We start from the raw sequence: 21,361 nt of genomic DNA, 5'->3' as shown, positions 1-21,361 counted from the left end.
TTTTTTTTTTTTTTTTTTTTTTTTTTTTTTTTTTTTTTTTAGGTTTAAATACCAGCACTCTACCTTAAAGAGATCTCTATTTTAGAAAATGCAGTGACAAGTGTAACAAAGCTCTGAAAGATCCATTTTATTCAGTAGTTGTTTGATTAATGGAACTGATTCAAAATTGAGATGAAAAAATTCCTTGCTTTTTAAAGAAGTTGCGTTCAAGTTTAACATAAGCTGTGTAATATTTAAGCTTTGAAAGGTTAAAAAAAAGAAAAACACTCCTGTGAACAAGTCAAGGTTTTTCTCATTGCAGTAAGATGCTCTTGATGAGCTTCTTTCTTCTTTTTTTTTTTTTTGGCTGGTGATTCTCCATGCTTTCATGTTGCACTGAACTTGAGAATACATTTATATTTGTCTTATCTTGTCAGGTTTGCTGTTACTTTGTTCTTTTCTACTGTATTTCTTGGGAAAACAATTAAAAAAAAAAAAAAAAAGCAAATAATTATCCCCGAATTAATTGAAATAGGTGTCTCATTTTAAATCAGGCCAACAAAAACGATGCTGGCAGTAACTGATAATGAAACTTCATCGTATGATTCTACAATAATTTCCGTTGAACTCGTGGTGACTCGGCTGTATTTATAGCATGCACAAATCTAGGATTTGTCAAATCCTTCACGATTAATGGTCTCTTATCCACTATCCTCTTTGCGAGTCAGATAAAAGCATAAGGCTTCCATAATGCATGTTTGCATAGGATTAGGGAAGTAATTTGGTGGCAGATACTTGTCTTGAAGCATGAAACAATGACGTGTAATTTCTTAATGTGGTCTTAACTTAACAGTGTGTGTAATCGCATTTTTAATCTTACTTACAAAAGTGTTTCTGATAAAGTTTGATGTTATCACAGAGCTGTTAATGATAAAGTATTTATTTAAGTGAGAGGCTCGATGGAGGGAGCCAATATTACCTACAGTCACGTTTTTCCCCTCTAGCTTACAGGCTGTACACAGTAGTGCCTCGGTTAGTGAAGTTTGTAGACATTCTGACCAACTGGTATGTGAGAATGAATCGCAGAAGACTGAAGGTATGCATCTTCTTCTGTGTCTTGCACGGAAAACAAAAAACAAAATCCAGGCCTGTGTTAACTTCATACATAGCAGCTTCCTGATGTTACACAAAAATCTTTATGCTGTTCTAAAATACTGTCAGTTTGTACCTGATAGTGGAAATGAGAAATAAATGGGTTTTTTTCCTCTTTGCTTTGAGGAAAACCAACCAAGCAAACAAAATGGACAGTAATTTTGTTTCATTTACTGGGTGGGGTTGAACAAAAAGAATACGGTTTAGAAAAGCCCTTCATTGCATTAATATAGGAAATCTTGGGAATTAACTGAAATGCGTGTATAGTGATCCTGACATGGTGATTGGTTAGGTTTTTTTTCCCCAACTCATTTTTAATTTTATTTTGACAAATGCTTTGAATAGGGTGAGAATGGGACTGAGGACTGCATTATGGCCCTGGAAACCTTGTTCAGCGTTTTGTTTTCCATGTGCAGACTTATGGTAAGACAATTACAGCCGACCGATTGACTTTTAAAAATGTAATTACTCTAAAAGCATGCATCTTTTGAGTTGTTCATAGAAACTCAAGGTGTAGAGTTCTCTCCCGACATGAGGAGAGAAGGTGTATTGCTGCTGGCGTGCTCATTTCCCACCTTCTCCTTTTTTTGGCTTGTCTGGCCAATGCTACTGTAAAGAATGCAAATGCCACCTAGCTTAGAGACATTCAGAGTTCTTATGTGGTAATCAAGCATATGGAGCTGAGGAAGAATGTCAATAAGTAGTACCATTTATTTCACTCTGCTTTTTGAGTAACTTCATAGGTATGTATCAAGGACACTGAGCTTTCTGTTTTTGGTGAGCTGTCCTCATGTAATTCGTAAGCATTACTGATTATACAAACAATAAAGAAATGATAATGAATGAATGCAACATTACAGGCTCCATATACTCCATTTATCACTGAACTGATGTACCAGAATCTGAAGACACTTATTGATCCAGCTTCAGTTCAGGAGAAGAATACTGAAAGCATCCACTACCTCATGCTTCCCCCAGTGAGGTAAGAGGTATCTGCTGTGGGGCAAAGTGAGTTTTTACTGGTTTTTCTGTTTTTTATTATTCTGGATAAGCCTGTTTAAAACTGCTTTGAGTAAAAGGAAAATGCTGCTTCAGTAATCTGAATGGAAGAGTTTTAAGGTGGTAGTTCAGACTTTTTTTTTCTACAAACGAAGAACGTTCAAGTTTTCATTGAGCTCTGGCTGTTAGCCCCTTTTCTGTAGGAGGACGCAGCTTTAGCAATACAATTCCCAGCTCTGACACTGAATGTGAATTTTCTCTCTGCGTTTAGGCAGCACAATTCTCAGTTAAAGAGTTGTAGAGATAAGACAGAAAGCTTTTGGGAGGAATGCATGCTTCCCACTCAGAATTCAAACCTTGTAGTAATGTCTCTTTTATGGATGCTATATATCCTTTGAGAAAGCCTTATGCTCTTTCTGCTTGCTTTAGTAGTGAGAGCTCTTGAGCACAGAGTCTGAGATTCACGTAATGATGGTGCTGATTTTCTTTTTGTGCAAATGAACAAGGAATATCCTTTTTATTCTTCAAAAAGTGCTGACAAAAAGCTAAAATGTCTACCTATAAGAAGCCCAAAAAGATTATGAAACTTCCTTGTGTGCTCTACCATTGTAAGAATGCTGGAGTTGCTTTGTCTCTTGGCCTTTCTGAGCAAATGCTGATGCCAAATCCCATGTGGATTGGAATTATTGTTTTGTGTCGACCACATATGGAGCCAGTAGAGTGAGTTCTCCTGGCTTCAGATTTAGACAATTGTCCAGAGATTTCCTCTTCCTTGTAAGAGAATGCATGATACAGGAGAGCTTTCCGGATGGATCATCTGTTTGAATGCTAATGGTCAGGGCTTCTTATGTTTGTCTCACATGTCTCAGAAAGGTTTAGCTCCACGAGGGTTGTATTGGACATATGCTCCAGATTGTCAGCGTGATCCAGTTAGAATTTGATTCCTAAAGGATGGGGTGTGTGTTGTTTATTTTTTTTCTTTTGTCCAGCCAAAGGAGACACTCATATTACAGTAATCACTAACTCATTAGTGCCTTGGTATTACATTTGTGTGTTGAGTTAGTGCCTGCACTTCAGTCTGCTATTAGTCACTGGATGTGAGAGAACCACACTTCTCCTTTTCTTTTTGCATTGCAGCTCATTCCAAAAGCCCTTAAGAAAAAGGAGATGACCTTGATCTTTTACATGAGAGTTTAAGAATTCAAACCTTGTAGTAATGTTGTTTCTTTTATGGATGCTATATAACCTTTGAGGAAGTCTTATGCTCTTTCTGCTTGCTTTAGTAGTGAGAGCTTTTGAGCAAGGAGTCTGAGATTCCTGTAATGATGGTGCTGATTTTCTGTTCTCTGGCAAAGTGCTGTAAAGAATGTGAAATTGAATGTGAAGCTCGTGAGTTATCAGAAATGCTTTTGAGTTCCTGGAGCATGGGCTAATGGAAGGATAGGGAGCTGATTTGTAGGAGCTCAAATCAGGCATATACTTAGCATGGGTGTTTAAAAGTGACTTAGTAGCTTCTTTTATTCCTGTTAGTGCTGCGTTGTGCAGAAGCATGCATCTGAGTGGCTGCACAGTTTTCCCTTTTGTTATATTTGCTTTGGTTTTTGTCTGCTAGAAGTATGTCTAATTTACTGGATCCCCTGCGTATCAATTTTTCCCCTTGTCTGATTACAAGACATGTTTTCAAAGCTGAATTATTGTTGAGGATTTAGTTTCACCTCAAGTTGCTAAGCGCATTGTTGTGTTTTTTTCTTGGAATGTTTTTCTAATGGCTGCGTGAGGAAAATATTGTTAGCCAAGAAGGAGATGTGAGAAACTTCACTGGTGCAGCTTTAGCAGGTATTTCTTTAGCCTCTGACAATATGATGGCTATGCAGTGACAAAGCTGAAGGACTTGGCCGCTTTCACAACTGACCTTGAATGAATACCTGTGTTACAAAGCCCACGGAAGTATTACTTGGTTGCATTTGTGGGCATGCATGCAAACCATCAAAGCTATTCTCATGTTGTTGCTCTACAGTGCTGTTAAATAACAGCAGGTGACATTGAAACACTGCTACACTGCACCATTCAACCCTTTGTGGGGGCTCAATTTTACGTTGTGCAATCTACATATTTCCAGGATTTTTTTGCAGGCTGTTATAGGTACTGGATCTTGGAAGAACAGAAGCTTCAGAAAAGGTAGTGATATTTGAATTGAAGCCCTAGTGCAGAAGATGTGGCCGCCTGGAATCAGTCTTGCTTTAGCAGTTTTTTTTCTGGGCAGTCATTATCAAATATGTGGTTTTCATCCCAGTGCAGCTGACAACTTTGTTACATTCACAACTGTCCTTTTTCACAGCAGTACCTTTGATATGACACTTGGGCAGTTTTAAAGGATCTGTTCAAATTATGCAGCTTCTCAAGAAATCAGGAAAACCTCATTCTCAAATCTGTTGGATGTTAGTACATTTGGAACAAGACATGCATGTCTGCTTACTGAAGGAAAAGAAAAGGAGAGGGAGGGGAGCTGCCTCAGGGTATTAAAATGATAAAGCCAGAGAAGACGACAGGACTGTCTAAAACATCAAGCTATCGTACATAGAATTCCTGGGAAAGATAAATTAGAATCATAGAATCATAGAATCACTAAGGTTGGAAAAGACCTAAAAGCTCATCCAGTCCAACCGTTCACCTATTCCCAATAGCTCCCACTAAACCATGTCCCTCAACACCACATCCAGCCTTTCCTTGAACACCCCCAGGGTCGGTGACTCCACCACCTCCCTGGGCATCCATTGCAGTGCCTGACCACCCTTTCTGAAAAGTAATACTTCCTCATGTCCAGCCTGAATCTCCCCTGCCGTAGCTTGAAACCATTCCCCCTGGTCCTATCACTAATGACACGAGAGAAGAGGCCGACCCCCAGCTCACTACAACCTCCCTTCAGGAAGTTATAGAGAGCAATGAGGTCTCCCCTGAGCCTCCTCTTCTCCAGGCTGAACATTCCCAGCTCCTTCAGCCTCTCCTCATATGGCCTGTGTTCCAGACCCCTCACCAGCTTTGTTGCCCTCCTTTGAACACGTTCCAGGGCCTCAATATCTTTTGTGCAGTGAGGGGCCCAAAACTGGACACAGTACTCAAGGTGCGGCCTCACGAGTGCTGAATACAGGGGAAAAATCACCTCTCTGCTCCTGCTTGCAGCACTGTTTCTGATGCAAGCCAGGATGCCATTGGCCTTCTTGGCCACCTGGGCACACTGTCGGCTCATGTTCAGCCGAGCATCAATCAATACCCCCAGGTCCATTTCCTCTACGCAGTCCTCCAGCCACACCGCCCCAAGCCTGCAGCGTCGCCTGGGGTTCTTGTGGCCGAAGTAATTGAGATCCAACAAGTTGGTTCCATTATGGGTATTTCATTGTCATTACAAGCATTCTATTTATAATACCTTTTTATATCTTCTTGTAATATTAAGAACGTAAATCTTGCTTTTTATTGAATACTAATAAAACAGGTAGTATGACTCAATTCATCATCTCCATTTTGTGAGAGGTGCTAATAAAGCACAGTTTAAAAACAGCTGTTTTTATTTTGTTTTAGTGTAAATTATTTCTCCATCTTCTCCACAAAGAGAGAAGAGAAATGTGTTTATTTTTCATTTAGTCCCAAACAGGGCATTAGAGGTCTCCTATATATAGGAAATTTAAGGGAGTTAGGTCAAATATTTTAAATCTGCTCAAACAAATGCAGATGTGATGAAGCATTATAACATTTCCTTTTTTAATTTAGGGAGGATCTGATCGACAGAAAAATTGAAAATGCTGTTTCTTGTTTGCAGTCTGTTATTGAGCTTGGACGAGTAATCAGAGACAGAAAAACCATTCCAGTAAAGGTTAGAATTCTTAATGCTTCTTACCAGTACCGTGTGAGTATGCGCTGGCTTTGTGACTTTGGGATAAGACTGGGGAAACTGAGTAATTAAGGTGGGAATAGCAGACAGAATTCAACAGTGAATTACTTCAAATGATTATGTAATGATTTCTGAACTTTGTTATATTCATTAAGAAGGATTAAAGGTTTTGTTTTTTTTCCTCTCTCCAGTATCCTTTGAAAGAAGTAGTTGTTATCCATCAAGACCCAGAGGCTCTGGAAAACATCAGGTCTCTAGAGAAGTACATACTTGAGGTAAGAACGTCGCGACCATAATGCTTAACTGGATTGTGTATATTAGTCAGTTATCTTAAGAAACAAAATCCTGATTTCCCACGCTGTATGTGGTAATAACTCAGTAGGTAAAATTAGTTTAAGAGATGTAATGAAAGGAGTTATCAGTGGAAATGATGTGCAGAAGTGAAGGTAGACTGACTGTAGGCAGTCAGTGGTAGTGCTGAGACGTACTTCTCTGAAACCCACTGTGTGGGGCTTCATTAATGAGTAATTAAGAGACTGTGAAGGGAAAAACATTTTCTGGATAAAAATAAAGTAAGGTTCAACTATATGTTGTTAAAGGGATGAATTACAAAGTCTGTCTCCCCAGTTAGAGGATGTTTGGTGGTTAAGTTGGGTAGTTGAGAGAGAGGAGTTCTGTGTAAGGGTGAATAATAGTCCAGACAAGATTGTCACAAGATTGCTTAGGAGATGTAAATAAAAATACAATGAGGTCTTAGTCTGTATGTCTGGTTATATGTATCTGCTCCTGGATGCCACTGCAATATTCTTCTAATATGTGACCATTAGAGAAGTGCAGCCTCTGCCCTACATCTAAATCTTGGTTTGGATAAAAGCCTTGTCATTCAAAACTAAAGCAAAAAAAAAAAAAAAAAAAAATTTTTTTTTTATCTTAACTTGCTGAAATTGGCTGGACTTTCTGGTTTTAGTAAGCCATTTAAAAATCCATAGTGTTCTGAAGAAGTGAAATTAAAAAAGTTTTTTGTAAATCAACTTCATTTATTTGGATGGTTATGGTATAAATAAATATTTTAAAATTCAATACTGCATTTTAGCAGCTGTTTTGAAGGCACAAAGCCTATTAAATTTTGATTGCTTAAGAGATGGTATGTAGAGAATGCTTTTTTGGGCTTTATGTTCAATTACATTTCATTACAAATAGACTTAATATGTGCTTTCATGTCAGTGATGTATGAGGGATCAAACAGTAAGAGGGAATGGTGAGATGTTTTTCAGCTGCAGTGATGAATTTAGATAAGCTGTGGTGCCAAGTTTGCCTTGGAATTTTTAAGGCATCAGCATCTAGAAGAAAACTACTTGCAAAACAATGGTATTAACTTCTTAATTAAATTTAAGTATTGTCTTAAATTTTTTGTGATGGTGCATTTGATATAATGAGCTGTGATACATGTAATTTTTCACAGCTAGCAGCCTAGGGGCTTTGTAATTGCATCTCTGAACAGGAAGTACAATAAGTAAATGTCTCTGCTGTAAGATTGGGGGTCTTTCAGAGCCGCTCTGGAAGGCAGGGAGGAAAGAAGGAAAACTTGTTAAGCAATACTGATCTTGCTGAGCAGTCTTAATCTCCTTTTGCTGTAGTAGACATTTGTTGGGTTGGATGTTGCTTGTCTGTTGTCTATGGACATATGCCATGACTTTGTGTGTATCACTGGAAGGAAAGAATTGCATTTCAAGGACCAGCTCTTTGCTAAGAAAGCAGTCTAGAAATAATTCTAAGGGCACACATTTGCTGTTGATATTGGGTATGAAGTATGCATTAGAGTATAAATCAGGGATTTTTTGTGACCATAACTTCTGCATTGATCTAGATTGTTCACTTGAATCCTTCCCTTATGCAGTCCGTCTTTGTTTATATGTGGCTCAGCCTGGCCTTGGAAAATGACAACACCTTTCTAGTTGTTCAGATGATCTTCCCTATTTAACACCTCCTGATTGATCTCTTTTTTGAAGAAGAGATAGTAGTCTAATACAGGATTCTTATTAAAGAAGATAAGTACAGTGTAACACACAAACTACCCACCTTCCATTTCACCTTTTATTATGGGAGATGTCACTTAGAGATCAAAAGAATAGTTTCTGAATGCTTGTGAACCACATGCTTAGCCTTCTTGTCTCCTGGCCTCAAATCTTCTTGAAATAATCTCTGTTTAAATGAGTGAAAATCAGAAGAGAAAAAAAATCCAACAGCAATGTAGTTGTACATCTGCACAGCTTATGAGGCTTCTGTTTTCTTTTCATCATAGCTTTACCTCTGGAAAGGAGAGTCATGAGGTATATTTTTCATCATCTTCCTAAGTCTGTCCTTTTTCTGAGTTTTAAGTACTTGGGAAAGACAGATTACTGTTGCAGTTTAACTCTTCATTCTATTTTACTTCCACTATACTTCCCAACTGCTGTTGTACTAGCATGGCTCCATCGGGTGGAAGTTTGGTAACTGTCTGTTTCTACTAATAATTGGTCTTTGACCTTCCTATCATGTCACTTTTGATTTTTGAATCTCTGTCATGTTCCAGATCAGTTTGGATATGATCATGACAATATCAGTTCCAGCAGCTGTGGTAATTCATGCAGTAGACATGAAGCATAAAGTTATGGTGCTGTAGCCTTAATGGATCTGTTTTCTTTCATAAGTTTATGCAACCTCTTGTGTTGTCTCAGGGAAACGTGTCACAGAGGATGTGAGTTACAAGTTCTTTTTCAATTATAATAACCACTGGGAGTAGGGGATATAGGGATTTCTTTCCTCATCTGGAAATGGTTCAGCCCTTATTGAATGCCTGCCCTTGGTAGGTTAAGGATTCTTTGTTCCTTGTAATGAGGCTGTCTTCAGAGGGCTCTGAAATAGAACATCTGGTCATGTGCTTAAAATCTGATGGAACTTTTTTTAGTTCAAGTTGGCATTGTCAAGATAAACTACTTTGCCCTGACAAAGAAAACAAAAATCTGTGTTGACGTGAGCAAGATAAGCGCAAATTGCTTGTCTTGGTGACAGCAGCTGTGCCTGCTGATGACAGGAAATTCAATAGATGACTGAAGCAGAGGAGGACCTCTTAAACTCCCAATTATGTATTACTCCAACAGCACCATTGTTCCCAAAGCCTACGTATTCATCTACACCAAGTATCTGAAACTTCTTGTAGCAGAACACTGGGTAAGGAAGTCATGGCTTGATGCACAAGACGTATTTAGATCAGTGTTCTGTGCTTTTGGCTTTTAGTTACTGCGGGACTTAAATTCTTAAATCTCCTTAGTGCACAATTTTTTAATTAAGAAAAAATCTTAGTTGCTTTTTAAGTGGTTTTGGTAAGACTTTCCTGTCATGTTAGCTTATAGAAGTGCAAATGTATAATAAAAATAACACAAAATATTTTGTATCTTAAAATTCAACATGCTGAATCGTAATGTGCTTTTCTTTGTTTGTTTTGCATAGCAGTCAATGTAGTTGTTAACCAGGGCAATTCAGAGCTGGAGAGGTCAATAAGTATGGACAAGTGGGAACATTACTACTTATCTCCAATTTTGTTCAACCTCCTCCCGTATTTAGAACTTCAGAACCTATAACTAGTGCCAGAAGTGTGTTCCTAGTGCTCTGTGAGAAAAACAACACCATTTGACCTCATGCAGTTGCCAGCAAAAGAGATGGAAAAGTACAGTCGTTCATTCCTTGAAAAATCTGTCGATGAATTTTTCAGAAATAGCTGTGTTCGTTGATCCACAGTCCTACCCTCTCATCATGAAAACAGGAAATCCATTAAATAAATGGAATTTAATATTAGAACTATCCAGAGCATGGACTTTTTGTGTGAAAATAGCGAAGCTCATAAAATGAAATGAATCCAGGAAGATTTTAGCAACTGTTGAATGTGATTGTGTTTGATTGTTTTGTAGATGGAGGCTTCTACAGCCTTCTAGTTGAGGGCTGCTTTACTTCCAGTGATTTAGGCTTCTATTTGAGTCAATTTCTGTGTGCAGTCAGAGTCTTGTCTGCATCCAACCTTTGTATGCTGCTCAACCTGCACCTCCATGTATGGCTATAATCAAGCAGGAATAATTGTTTTCCCTTTCATTAAGTTCAAGGTCTACCAGTGTTCCATAATGTACTGGTGTCACAGTAACATAGTGGACTGAATCTATGAATGGCCTGAATTAGTTGACACAACTATGAGCTGTGGCAGTGTGTGCTTCTTCTACCTTGTTTCTTACAGTGTTACATGATCAGTATTGCTTCCTTTTTAAGCAGAGGGCACAGCCCAGCTGAAGCACAGCACCAGCATTTCTTTCTCTGTTCTGAGAATTGGATGCAGTCGGTAGGGGGGTTACAAGGCAGTCTGATTGCGTCTGGCTCATGGAATACTGGCACAAACTGAAGGCCCTTGCACAGTACTAAGAATGCATGAAGTATGCTGCTCTTCCTGTTGTGAATATGAGAGATCATTTGCCCCACTTTGTGTGAGTGAGATGTAACAGGTGTAATTGGCTTTGGTTTTCTAGGGAAATAATAGTAAGCAGTACTTTAGATCAAGGCACTACAATGAGACAAGTATAAACAAATCCAAGATACAGAGTTGCTTTTTTCTTTGAAGAGTTGTTCTAGTTTTACAATTAATAATGTATACAGAAGAATGATTTCCTAATCTAATTACAATTGTCCTAACAGACTTGGCTCTATATAATTTACCTAATCAGGCCAAAAATCATCTTTAAATTTGTGCTATTTTTTTGGATTACTATTTTTTTCCCCACAAGGTAGTCATTTACCACTTGTGGATTCATTCCAATTAAAACTGAGTTTCTGGAGTACATAATTTTCATTAGATTTCCTAAAAGATGTATTAAATACAATTGGATTCAGTTGGATTCTTGGCTCCTCATGTCAGTAGGACTTCCTGGGGAATTAGACTTTGAGCTCAGAGCTTGTGCTTAAGCATTACTTCTGAGTCAGTTTGGCTTCTTGCTACTCTTTTCATGCTGATGCCACCATTTACTTCTGCTTCCTACAAGACTTGGAGTAGCTTGCTTGCCAAATGCACTTGATGATTCCATATCATATTTTTGTGAACTCTTAGCAACCTTCTGGAGGAGATTTAAGCACAACATGCTGTAAGTATTGGGCAATCTGACAGTCAAAATCTATGAAACTATAGTGAAATGTGCTTCAGATATGTACAGAGATCTGTAATTGTAGAAGAGTGGCATGTTGGCAGTTCAAACCTTTCAAGTTCTGTCCCTGATATGATACAAGGATAAAGAGCGAGACGATGTGAAACCAGGAATTTTGGAATCAAGTTCTGACAAGTATTTGTTTTGTAGCTTTACAAGGCAGGGGAAAAACAGAGCTATCCTGAACATTTGAAACAACATTGGGATATAGAGCTCTTGGTTTTATGGGAGGCATGCCAAGGCATCATCTAATGATGTAATTAATAACGTGTGTAATGCAGTTGTTTCTTGGATAGAATTAAGTGTAGAGGAGAGAGGTTTGTGCTGTGTTTTTGAATTTCACGTTGTACGCTGGCCAGGCTGTGCAATTATGGTATATTTTTAATGGTAATTTTAGTATGGTTATATAATGAGGAAAATACTTGTAATCAAGAACATAAGAAATGACTTACTGGCTTAGAGTAATGGCTCATCTGGCACTGTATGCTGTCTCCTGCAATAGCAGAGTCTGTTCAAGAGAGAGCACAAGTGTTGGGCTACTTCTTGCAGTAGATTCATTTCCTCATCAGCCATTAGCAGCTGTTGTATTAAAGATGCTTGACTCGTCCCAACCCCTTCCTTTTACTTTCTTCTCACCTGCCTGTTGTCAAGAGCTTAATTCCTTTCTGGAAATGGTGATATACTCTTGCCTTCCTCCCGTCTCCTCTTGTGTCATCAACTTCCAGGAGTTAACTCCTCAATGTAAATTGTTTTAAACCCATCTCCTGCAACTCTCACAGCGTGCTCCTTAACTTGAGAGATTATTTGGGGATTTGGTAGATAACTTTTTTTTTTTTTAAATCCAGCACTTTGACAACTTTCTAAACCTCAGTCATATTTCCCCCTTACTGTTCTTCTCTCCAGATAGCTCCAGTCCTTTGGTTTCTCCCCATGTGGTAGCAAGACTGTCTGCTCAATCAGTTCTGTAAAACTCTAACACAACTGTGTTACTTTTCAAAAATGGGTACAAAAACTACAAAAACATTACTCAAAATAGGGACCCACTCAAGTTTCTGTGTAGTGGCAAAATGGCATTCTTGGTCTTGGATCCCTCTTGAAGTTGGTGGAGGTTTTTTGGGTGTCCCTACACACTGATCTTTGGAGCTCCTGTGCTGCAAAGCATGCATGGTGGTTTTTCCTGAGCTAGGTGCTTTTCTGTACAGGAAGGACTTAGAATAAGCAGGTAAGAGTCAAAAAGAAACAGTAACAATTGTGCAACTTGCAGCGTGAAGTTGTTGAGTTTTCTGGCTAAAAGCATTCTGAAAGGCATGTTTTAGTCACATAGTTCCTCTTGAATTTTGCCAGGCCGTTTTCTAATACCACTGCATACAGAGAGAGTAGTTTTAACTCTCTGGGGCATTTGTAACATTAAAATAAGAGAGGCTGTTGAAATCTGATTTGTGTGGTGTCAGTGGAATGTCTGCCTAAAGGCTGAAGACGGGAGTAGGATCTTCTGTGTTGACTGGGTTTACTTGCTGTGCTGTGTTAGCAAATTACTTGGCTCATAGAGGCAACCATTCAAAAAAGCTGCACCATAGGAATTATGCCTCTCCTAGTGCTGTGGTCCGTCTTTTTTGTATCTTCCTTTCTAGCAGTTGTCAGAAATGGCTGTTGTTCAGCTTCGCTTTTTTCTCATGGTGTCTTTATACAGGAGCTTAACGTACGCCAGGTGACGTTATCCACAAATAAAGATAAATATGGAGTCCGGCTGAGAGCAGAACCTGACCACATGGTGCTTGGGAAGCGCTTGAAAGGTGCATTTAAGCCTGTCATGGCTGCAATCAAAGAGCTGAAGAGTGAGCAGCTGGAGGAATTCCAAGAGACAGGTATGTTTGTGGTGGTACAAATGGCCAAACAGTGGCAAAGCTGACAAAAAAAAAAGCCAACAGCACAGGCATTTTGCATCTATAAGGAAAAATTAAAGCAATTGCACGTGGACATGTTGATTAAGGGTAGGAACAAATATGAAAGTCTCCTTCTGTGGACCTCGGGAAAAGCTTATCTCACAGCTATCATCTCTATTAAATTTTATGTTAAGAAATCTTGTTCTGTTTTTCTTTCATGATTTTCTTGACTGCAAAACAGAAGTGTTTTACATATTCTGATTTTATTCCATTCACTTATTCAAAGTCCGCTGTATGTCCAAATTGTAAGCTGTTCTGTAAGACTGAGTCCAACTGAACTGAATATTGTGTGACAGCTTTTATTCTGAATACGTGGTTTCAATTCCAGCTTTACAAGTGATTGTGAACTTTCCAGTCATCTGTTTGGCTAACTGCTTGAATGTAAATTATTCATTTAGTTGAAAATGTGGGTCGTTTTTAAGTTTTACTCTGTTTCATTCAAAATGTGCTCCGACACCTGCTGAAATGTCTGCTTCTCAACAGAATTCTGCTGCCTGTAGAAGTGTTAGTAAGAAAAACCTGAATGTGGGATAGTTCAGAGTGTCTTAAATGTTTAATTGCTGTTTAACTTCATGGTTAACGTTGTGCATTTCATGGATTTAAGTCTGAAATTTTAAGTGTTCAGAACTTTCAAGAGTTTTTCTTACTTCAATTGTAAAAGAGGCTCTTCTGTCAATTCTGTAGGCACCATTGTTGTAGAAGGACATGAGCTTCATGGGGAGGATCTACGTCTCATGTATACTTTTGATCAGGTTGCAGGAGGATCTGCCCAGTTTGAGGCGCACTCTGATGCTCAGGTGATCTTATTGGTTATTTGTTTTTAAATTAAAGAAAACGTTCCTCTAAAAATAAAATGAAAATGAAAAGTTGGGGTTTTGTCTATTCAGCTGGGCTCTTGGTATTTGGTGAACACTCCTACTGTTTTAGAGATGTTGAAGTACATCTCTCAGAGTGATATTTTGTGAAGAGCTCTGTGAAAACGTAGCTGTGCTTCTGAACAAGCTGTAGTGGCTTGTTTCCAGTGCATCACCTGTTCAGCTGTCTTCTGTGCATTACCTTAGGTTTTAGTTCTGCTGGATGTTACCCCAGACCAGTCTATGGTGGATGAAGGAGTGGCCCGGGAAGTGATCAACCGCATTCAGAAGCTTCGCAAAAAGGTTGGGAGGCAGTGAAACAGGACAGTTTACTTCTGAGCTATCTTTCTACTACACGTAGCAGATACTGACCTTTTAAGCACAGACCTTATATCATTTACTCCTAATCTGTCAACTTTCTGAAATAAATGGTTAGAAATATGTTTGTATTTGTAAGTAGCTGAAGTTGAACCTTGAGCTGTAACTATAAATTGTTGGTAGTGAGTAAACCTTTTTAACCAAGCCCCTGTTGCTTTTCTCCCTTCAGCAACATAGCTGAATGGAGAGTTAACCAGCTCTCAGGCCTGCCCTTCTCCTGCCAAGTGTTCTGTTCTGCAGCCAGCTGTGGTGGGTTTCCTCAGCTGGGCTGGTGGAGAGCCAAGCCATCCAAGCCTGGGACTGCAAAAGGGAACAAGCTTGTGCCTTAGCAAATTGCAGGAGGCACCAATTGACATTAATGGTTCTGTTCTAAATTGTTCTCATCATGCATACAAGTGACGCTGTCTGACCTTTGTGTTGAAGCACTTTGAACCAACGTAACTTCTACAATACCAACTGAAAAAGAGCTGAAGTCAGTATTTCCATTTTGTGCTTGGAAAGCCAGGTCACCAGCAAGGTGATCACGAGACAAGGAAGTCTTTAAACAAAACATGCACGTGCCTTTCTAGAATAAAACATTTAAAAGTATCAGAACCTGCAAGTTTAAACAAAGCAGACAAACAGAACCAAATAAAACAGGAAATCCATGTCCCTAAAAGAGAACAATCCCCTGTCCCCTCATGCACAAATGTGGAGCATGCTGTTCTATGATACATATTTATATAGGGTGTTCCAACTGGGCTAACTTGGTGGTGATCAGCTGGAAGGCTGTGCTCATGTGCAGTAAGAGCACACATGAAAAATGTCAAACTTACACCAAAATAGTTATTTATAAAATAGCTACATGTATGTAACACTCTGCAGTTATGTACATACATATCTTTATCATGTAAGAACAGGAAGCAATGTAGCCACGAGGAATCTTACACTCAAATTTACTTCTCTAATGACATGAGTTCATTTAAGTTTATTTAGGTGAATATCAAAATACTTAATCTTGTTTTCTAATTAACATGGTGCTAATATGCATTTATTCTGTCGTTTTCTCATTCACACTCGTGTTACCAAAGCATACAAATGATAAAAATAACCAAGTTCAGATTACAGTAACTGTTGCTGGGATGGCATTAGGACTTTTTCCTCCTTGAAACTGTTTTCTTACTGAAGCAGAGTAGTGCTGTCACTCAGTATCAGTAAGTGTACCATTCCAATTAACTGCTGTTCTTCTGAAGTGTCAGTATGTGAGATGTGACAGAACTGATGTGCAAGCCTAGAAATCAGGTTGCCACATTCAAAAACAACATCAAGATGTTTTGGAGGCTGCTGTGTGTTAAAGTATCATTGACTGGGATATTGTTCAATAGAAGAACAGTGCTTAGGCTCCCAGGATGTGAGTGCTATTAAATGTCTCATACATCAAGAACAGCTTTTCTATAAATCTGGTAGATTTTCGGATTAAACAGAAGGAATGGTGAATGAATTTGAAAATGAAGCACTTAGAGGAAAGTGTGCTTTTTGTTCATTATCTTCAGAAGAAGAAACCACCGTGTTTCGTGCCTTTTTCTCTTTCATCTGGCAAAATGATTGCTTTACTCTAATATTTCAGTGGAAACTTCTAATGAGTGTCCAGTAAATATCTAATATGTTTCATAATTTAAAAGCATCCTTCTTTTAGTCTGTATGCATGTTGCTGTGGTTAACTCTGTATTTGGTCTCTCCTGCAGCGAAACCTGGTTCCCACAGATGAGATTACAGTGTACTACAGATCAGATCCAGAAGGTGATTACTTGGATACTGTCATTAAGGAACATACAGATTTCATTTTTGCAACTATAAAGGCTGCCCTGAAGCCTTACCCGGTTCCTACCTCAAAAGAAGTTCTCATCCAGGAGACCACCCAGGTAAGAAGAAAACAGCATTGACTGCACAGGCTTATTTGTCATCTGCTTTTAAATGAGCAAGTTGTTTTGATGGCAGATATTTTTGTATCAATATATGTGAGATATAGGGGGTATTGTTTCATATCCGTGAGTGTCCATGTTTCTTTCTTTGGTTTAAAAAGAAAACAGGTGAGATTGGTTACTTTTATTGAATAGCTTGAAAACAAGGCTGCTGGGGCACCGAATTAAATATGTTAGGTAGCAATTTGTGTATGCTTGAAGCATTTGACATAGTTATTTCTATTTGGATTAGTTCATTGTTTAGACAGCAAAAATACTGTTGTTCTGTTTAAATGTTTCTGTCATTATACACTGACTGTGTGCTGCTGCTGGGGGTGGGTAAGCAGCATTGACACAGATGTGTTGTGGTGACCGATGTGCACTTCCAGGTACAAAAGCAGCTGCAAGGTGGAAGAGCCACATGTGCAGTGCTGCACATGAGTCAGATCAGCTCTGCAGGATCCCTGCAGTGGATCTCTGGAAGCTATTAAAAGGAAGGAGGATGTCTGTGTGGTAGTGAATATGCATGAAGCCCAGGATAAAAATGAAATGCAGTCTCTTTGGTTTTTTTTCTTGGAAGTGATTGCATTCAGGGTTAATATTTCTGTGAAGTTATTCTGGATCAGTTTTTTTTGTACCAGGTCTTAATTATGAACAACACTCCCAAGGACTCTTTCTGAGGGACAACCCAAATGAGCTGTTGTTGAGAAAATATTGGGAAGGAAAAGCAGCTGCTTGAAAAAGTTGTTAGTAATTGTTGGCAAAAGTGGGCAAACGCAAGACAAGGTTTGCTGATCCATCAGTGCCTTTAGTGTTAGAGGCACTCAGCAAAGAGTGGCATTTCCATGTTTGTGCTCCTGCCAAAGGCCTTCTCCAAATGGATTTAAAAAACAAAACCACTCTAAAATGGCCACATAGTATCACTGTTTATGAATGACATTTGTTTCATTACAAATGTAAATTTAGTGGTCTTCTAGAATGTTACTCATGAAAATTTATAAAAGTGCAGGAAGTATCAAACTGTATTTAGTTCAGGGAGAGGATTGTGCATAGTCTTAACAAAGCCATGATTTAAGATACAAAATACATTTGTTCATGTCGTATTGCTATGTATTTTTAAGTCTCTTCATCCTGTATCACATTTGGAAAGGAAGATGCATATTGCATTTCTTGTAGTGTTTCAAGTTGTAATTAATGCACTGGTTGCTAATGGGGAGATATTCACAATGACTGACTTGGTATCAGGAGAGCTTCTACCCTGGCTGTTCTCTGTAGACAGTGGCAAAAAGGAAGGCTTTTTCAGCAGATATCCTGAGAGCAGCATCCTGTCTTCCTGAACTTCTCTGAGCTATCTCTGGAATTGTCATCTTCTCTCAAGTGTATCCATTTTTGGACTGTATTTTGGGAGACCATCATCACAGCTCAGCAGCACTGAGTGAAAATTAGGCTATTTATTCCACTCTATTTTTTTTTCTTGCGTTGGATATTCATCTTTAACTTGTATTAGAGAAAAAATTATATTTGGAATGCTGTCTCTGAAGGAATACATGACAAAATCTTCTGCTTTATTTAAATAAGAGCGATGTGTTTAGCATGGTAAGACAAAATTCTTAATGCAGCTTAAGGAAATGTTTTTCAACAAAACAAGTTGCAGATAATCCCATTTCTTTTTTCAGCTGAAGGGATCAGAGCTAGAAATTACACTTGTCAGAGGTGGTTTGTATGAGCGTGTTGGTCCAGCCTGTTCCTACGTCAACCTCAAAGTCTGTGTTAATGGGACAGAGCAAGGTAGGAATGTGCCTGCTTCCTTTTGTCAGGGAAGACTTATGCTAAGAGTGTAGAGAAAACAAAGTGAAGAATGTTGGAGCCAAGAACTTGTTTGAAAGGTGGTGCAAGCTGCCCTCCAACAGTACATTGAAATAGCTCTTCAAAATAAGCAAATTAAAAGCAAAAAAAAAAAAAAAAGTTTCAGATATGGACCTGAAGTAAATATGTAGGTGTGCACTTGTGCTATTTATGTTCTGCAGAAGGATTTGTATGGGAATATTCATATGGAGGTGCATGAGAATTTGAGTATGTATTCACCCACAGGCAGGCTGTGTACCTGTAGCACTCTGTATAGGTGATGCCTTTCTGTGGAGAAGGTACTATTTCTGAGAAAATCAGTGCCTAAGAACAGAACTGGAAAGAAAACTTGAATTAGAGAATACCATGATTGTGGTTTGGATTGTCAAAAGTACTTTTCATAAGCGAATGGAGTGATACTATTAGAAGTATTACAAGGTTGAGTTGCAAATTAAAAGGAGAGCAAACTAAGAGCACTCTGGAACTTTTTTCCCTCTACATGAATTTATAATTTGTGCATCGAAGCAAGCATGCTTTGTTACGTGTTTGGAAAGTGGGTACATGAAGCTACTTCCTAAATAAGAACAGATGTGAGTAACAAAGCTGGTGAACATCTTGACACACAGCCTGTGTCTTTCTAAGCAATCTTGTGCTGGATTGTAATTCAGTGACAATAATTTGACTGCTTTGTCAGTGGAAGCAAATATATCTTCTATACTCACTTTGAAATGCACTTGACACATTTTTCCTGTTTGTTTTTCTTTCCCTTACTTTCCCTTACAAATTCTTTGGAAATATGTTGTGGTGCAGGTTTTAAAGTAGCTTAGAAACTTACAGGAACTCAATAGAAAATCCTGAAATCCAGATGTTTCTTCCAAAACTATCCTAATTTTATAATTTTGGTTTTAGATGGTGTGTTGTTGCTGGAAAATCCAAAAGGAGATAATACCTTGAATCTCACTGGACTTGTTGATGCAGTCTCCTGCATTTTTGGACTTAAAAATTCAAAACTCACAGTTTTTAATGGAAAAACAGGTAAGTGGAGTATGACAAGGGAAATTGAAAGTCTTTTTAGTGGCAGCCAGGAGTTATTTACTGTATAATTTTCATATATATATATATATATATATATTATTCCTCTATATATATATACATACAAAACTGGCAGGGAAAAGCACAAGAAAGTATTCTGTCTTACAGTACTTAGCTTAAGAGACTGTGCTTATAGTCATGTTAGAATGTTTCCAAAAGCTGCTGATAAAACAATGCTCATCTCTTCTGTTATCTTAGTTCTGTAGCAGCTCGCATCAGGACAAAATCTGATTTATTTCAGAAAGTGTTTCAGTCAGGACCAGGCTGTGCTGTATGTTGATGACAAGCTGTTATCAGCTGTTGCATGATTTCATTTATTTTTTCCAAATGCCTCAGTAAGCAGGATGAGAATTAAACTGTATGCCAAGCGTACCTACGTACAGAGGAAAAATCATTCTTTTTTCACCTAGAAAACTTGGGGGTCTCTGCATTTCTTATTATCAGAAAAAAACTATTGAATATTTTTGCAGCTTGAACTTGGCCTCTGTTAAGGCATGAGAATATGAAGCATCTTCTACGAATTATTTAGAGTTACAGGTTACATCTTCATATAGTTCATTACAAAGACATGCTAGCTGAAACAGGGAAACGTGATACAATTAGTGACTCAGAGACCTTAACTGGTATTCCTTCTCTGAGATGAAAATGCTGTTTTGTTCTTACATTACATGCTGAACTAAATAGCTTGTTATATTATAGTTCATTCTTGACTTTCAGTTATAGAGCATTTATAGGACATTCCAAGGCCCTCTGAACCTTCCCCAAGTTTCACTTATATTTTACAGGAGAAAATAGCTTTCCTTTGACTCATTTTTCCATATAGCAATGCTATACTTTATAGCAGTGTGAAACGTGCTTGCAGAAGTGGATGCATAGTAATAGTATGATACCATCACAGACACTAAGAGATGACCTGCAGAAGGCAAGAAGAGTTGAGGTTATGTCATGGCTTTGTGATTTTTGGTTTTTGGTATTCCACATCATAACATCACGTAGTGCACTGGGAGTTAAAGTGTTGATGCTCCAATTCTGGATACCTGTCCCTGGATGTCGTGGAAGTCATGGGGTCTGGCCCCTCCTGGCTGGGTGCTCTCTTACTGCCTTGCAGTGGTGCTGGAGGTGCTTTCCTAGCCGTACCAAGCTTTTCAGGTTTGACTCAGTCTCAGGAAGTCTCCTATTGTATTTTGATTTATTAGTCTCAATTTCAATTAGATGGTATTGTGTTATTTTGCATTCCAATATCATAGTTAGTAAAATAAGTTTTCCTCTGTAGATTGTTGCCACTGTTGTTTTGGTTTTTTTTCCTCCCTTGAGCCCAGCTCCCATCTCCTTATCCCTTTTTCCTTTTCCTTCCCATTTTATGGGGCTGGGATGGGGGGCAAGAGCCTACTGCCCCCCTGTCACAGCATAGATTGATCTAGTAAACTCCATAACAGTTCTTTGGTGGAGAATGTGGGCATTAGCTGCATTTTAGCTTTTAGAACGAATCTCTCTCTCTGCTCTCGGAGAGCTTTGTTAGGGAACTTTATCAGCACTTCAGGTTTCTGTGCTGAAAAACCTGACCTTGAAAGTCCATACAGATTGCCAGTATTCTGGGACATCTGTAAACTTTGAGCACTGCTATCTTCTGTTAAAAATAAACAAATAAATAAAGATGAAAAAGAGACTGCAAAAGCTACCAGCGATGATCCTGCTCAATATTGTGGGGATGCTGTTAAGGGATTAAAAGCCATCGTGTTCCTTGCAATGTATTGGCCAATTATCCATGTCATGGTTTCTTGTTGTGGAATTGTGTTCATATGTAACCAAATAAGGGCACTGATGGAGACACCTGCGTGGTACTTACATGCAGTGTGGTATGATTTGAATGTTGACACTTACATCCCAAAAGGGGTAGCTGGTTTTACAAACAATACGATGTTCAGACCAGTTTTCAGGCTTTCTTCTCAGTTTCTCACATGTTTTTCAAATACTGAGTTAATGTTCATTTTTCTGGGTATACTTCTGTGTGTGTTATCAGTCTCCTTGAATCTATTCCTAATCCATTCGTGGTAAGTGGAAGGAGTGTCCTCCA

General features: G+C 38.6%; 1 protein-coding gene across 3 annotated transcripts in view; it reads left to right on the top strand.

The window, feature by feature from the left end:
- Positions 1 to 21,361, top strand: part of IARS1 (isoleucyl-tRNA synthetase 1) — a 93,866-nt gene that overhangs the window by 62,788 nt on the left and 9,717 nt on the right. For all 3 annotated transcript variants that reach the window (XM_042880110.1, XM_042880112.1, XM_042880111.1), the window contains 11 exons: positions 984 to 1,075; positions 1,477 to 1,554; positions 1,992 to 2,113; positions 5,896 to 5,998; positions 6,208 to 6,291; positions 12,926 to 13,100; positions 13,863 to 13,975; positions 14,240 to 14,335; positions 16,135 to 16,311; positions 18,027 to 18,138; positions 19,105 to 19,230. In XM_042880110.1, coding sequence (XP_042736044.1) covers positions 984 to 1,075; positions 1,477 to 1,554; positions 1,992 to 2,113; positions 5,896 to 5,998; positions 6,208 to 6,291; positions 12,926 to 13,100; positions 13,863 to 13,975; positions 14,240 to 14,335; positions 16,135 to 16,311; positions 18,027 to 18,138; positions 19,105 to 19,230 — 1,278 coding nt within the window. The remainder of the gene's footprint in view (positions 1 to 983; positions 1,076 to 1,476; positions 1,555 to 1,991; positions 2,114 to 5,895; positions 5,999 to 6,207; positions 6,292 to 12,925; positions 13,101 to 13,862; positions 13,976 to 14,239; positions 14,336 to 16,134; positions 16,312 to 18,026; positions 18,139 to 19,104; positions 19,231 to 21,361) is intronic.

Source organism: Lagopus leucura, unplaced genomic scaffold (assembly GCF_019238085.1).
Source record: "Lagopus leucura isolate 7727_CA_CO unplaced genomic scaffold, USGS_WTPT01 Super-Scaffold_100026, whole genome shotgun sequence".
NCBI classification, from domain to species: Eukaryota; Metazoa; Chordata; class Aves; order Galliformes; family Phasianidae; genus Lagopus; species Lagopus leucura.
Note: the sequence above shows the minus strand (reverse complement) of the source record. Positions and strands in the feature narration are given on the sequence as shown.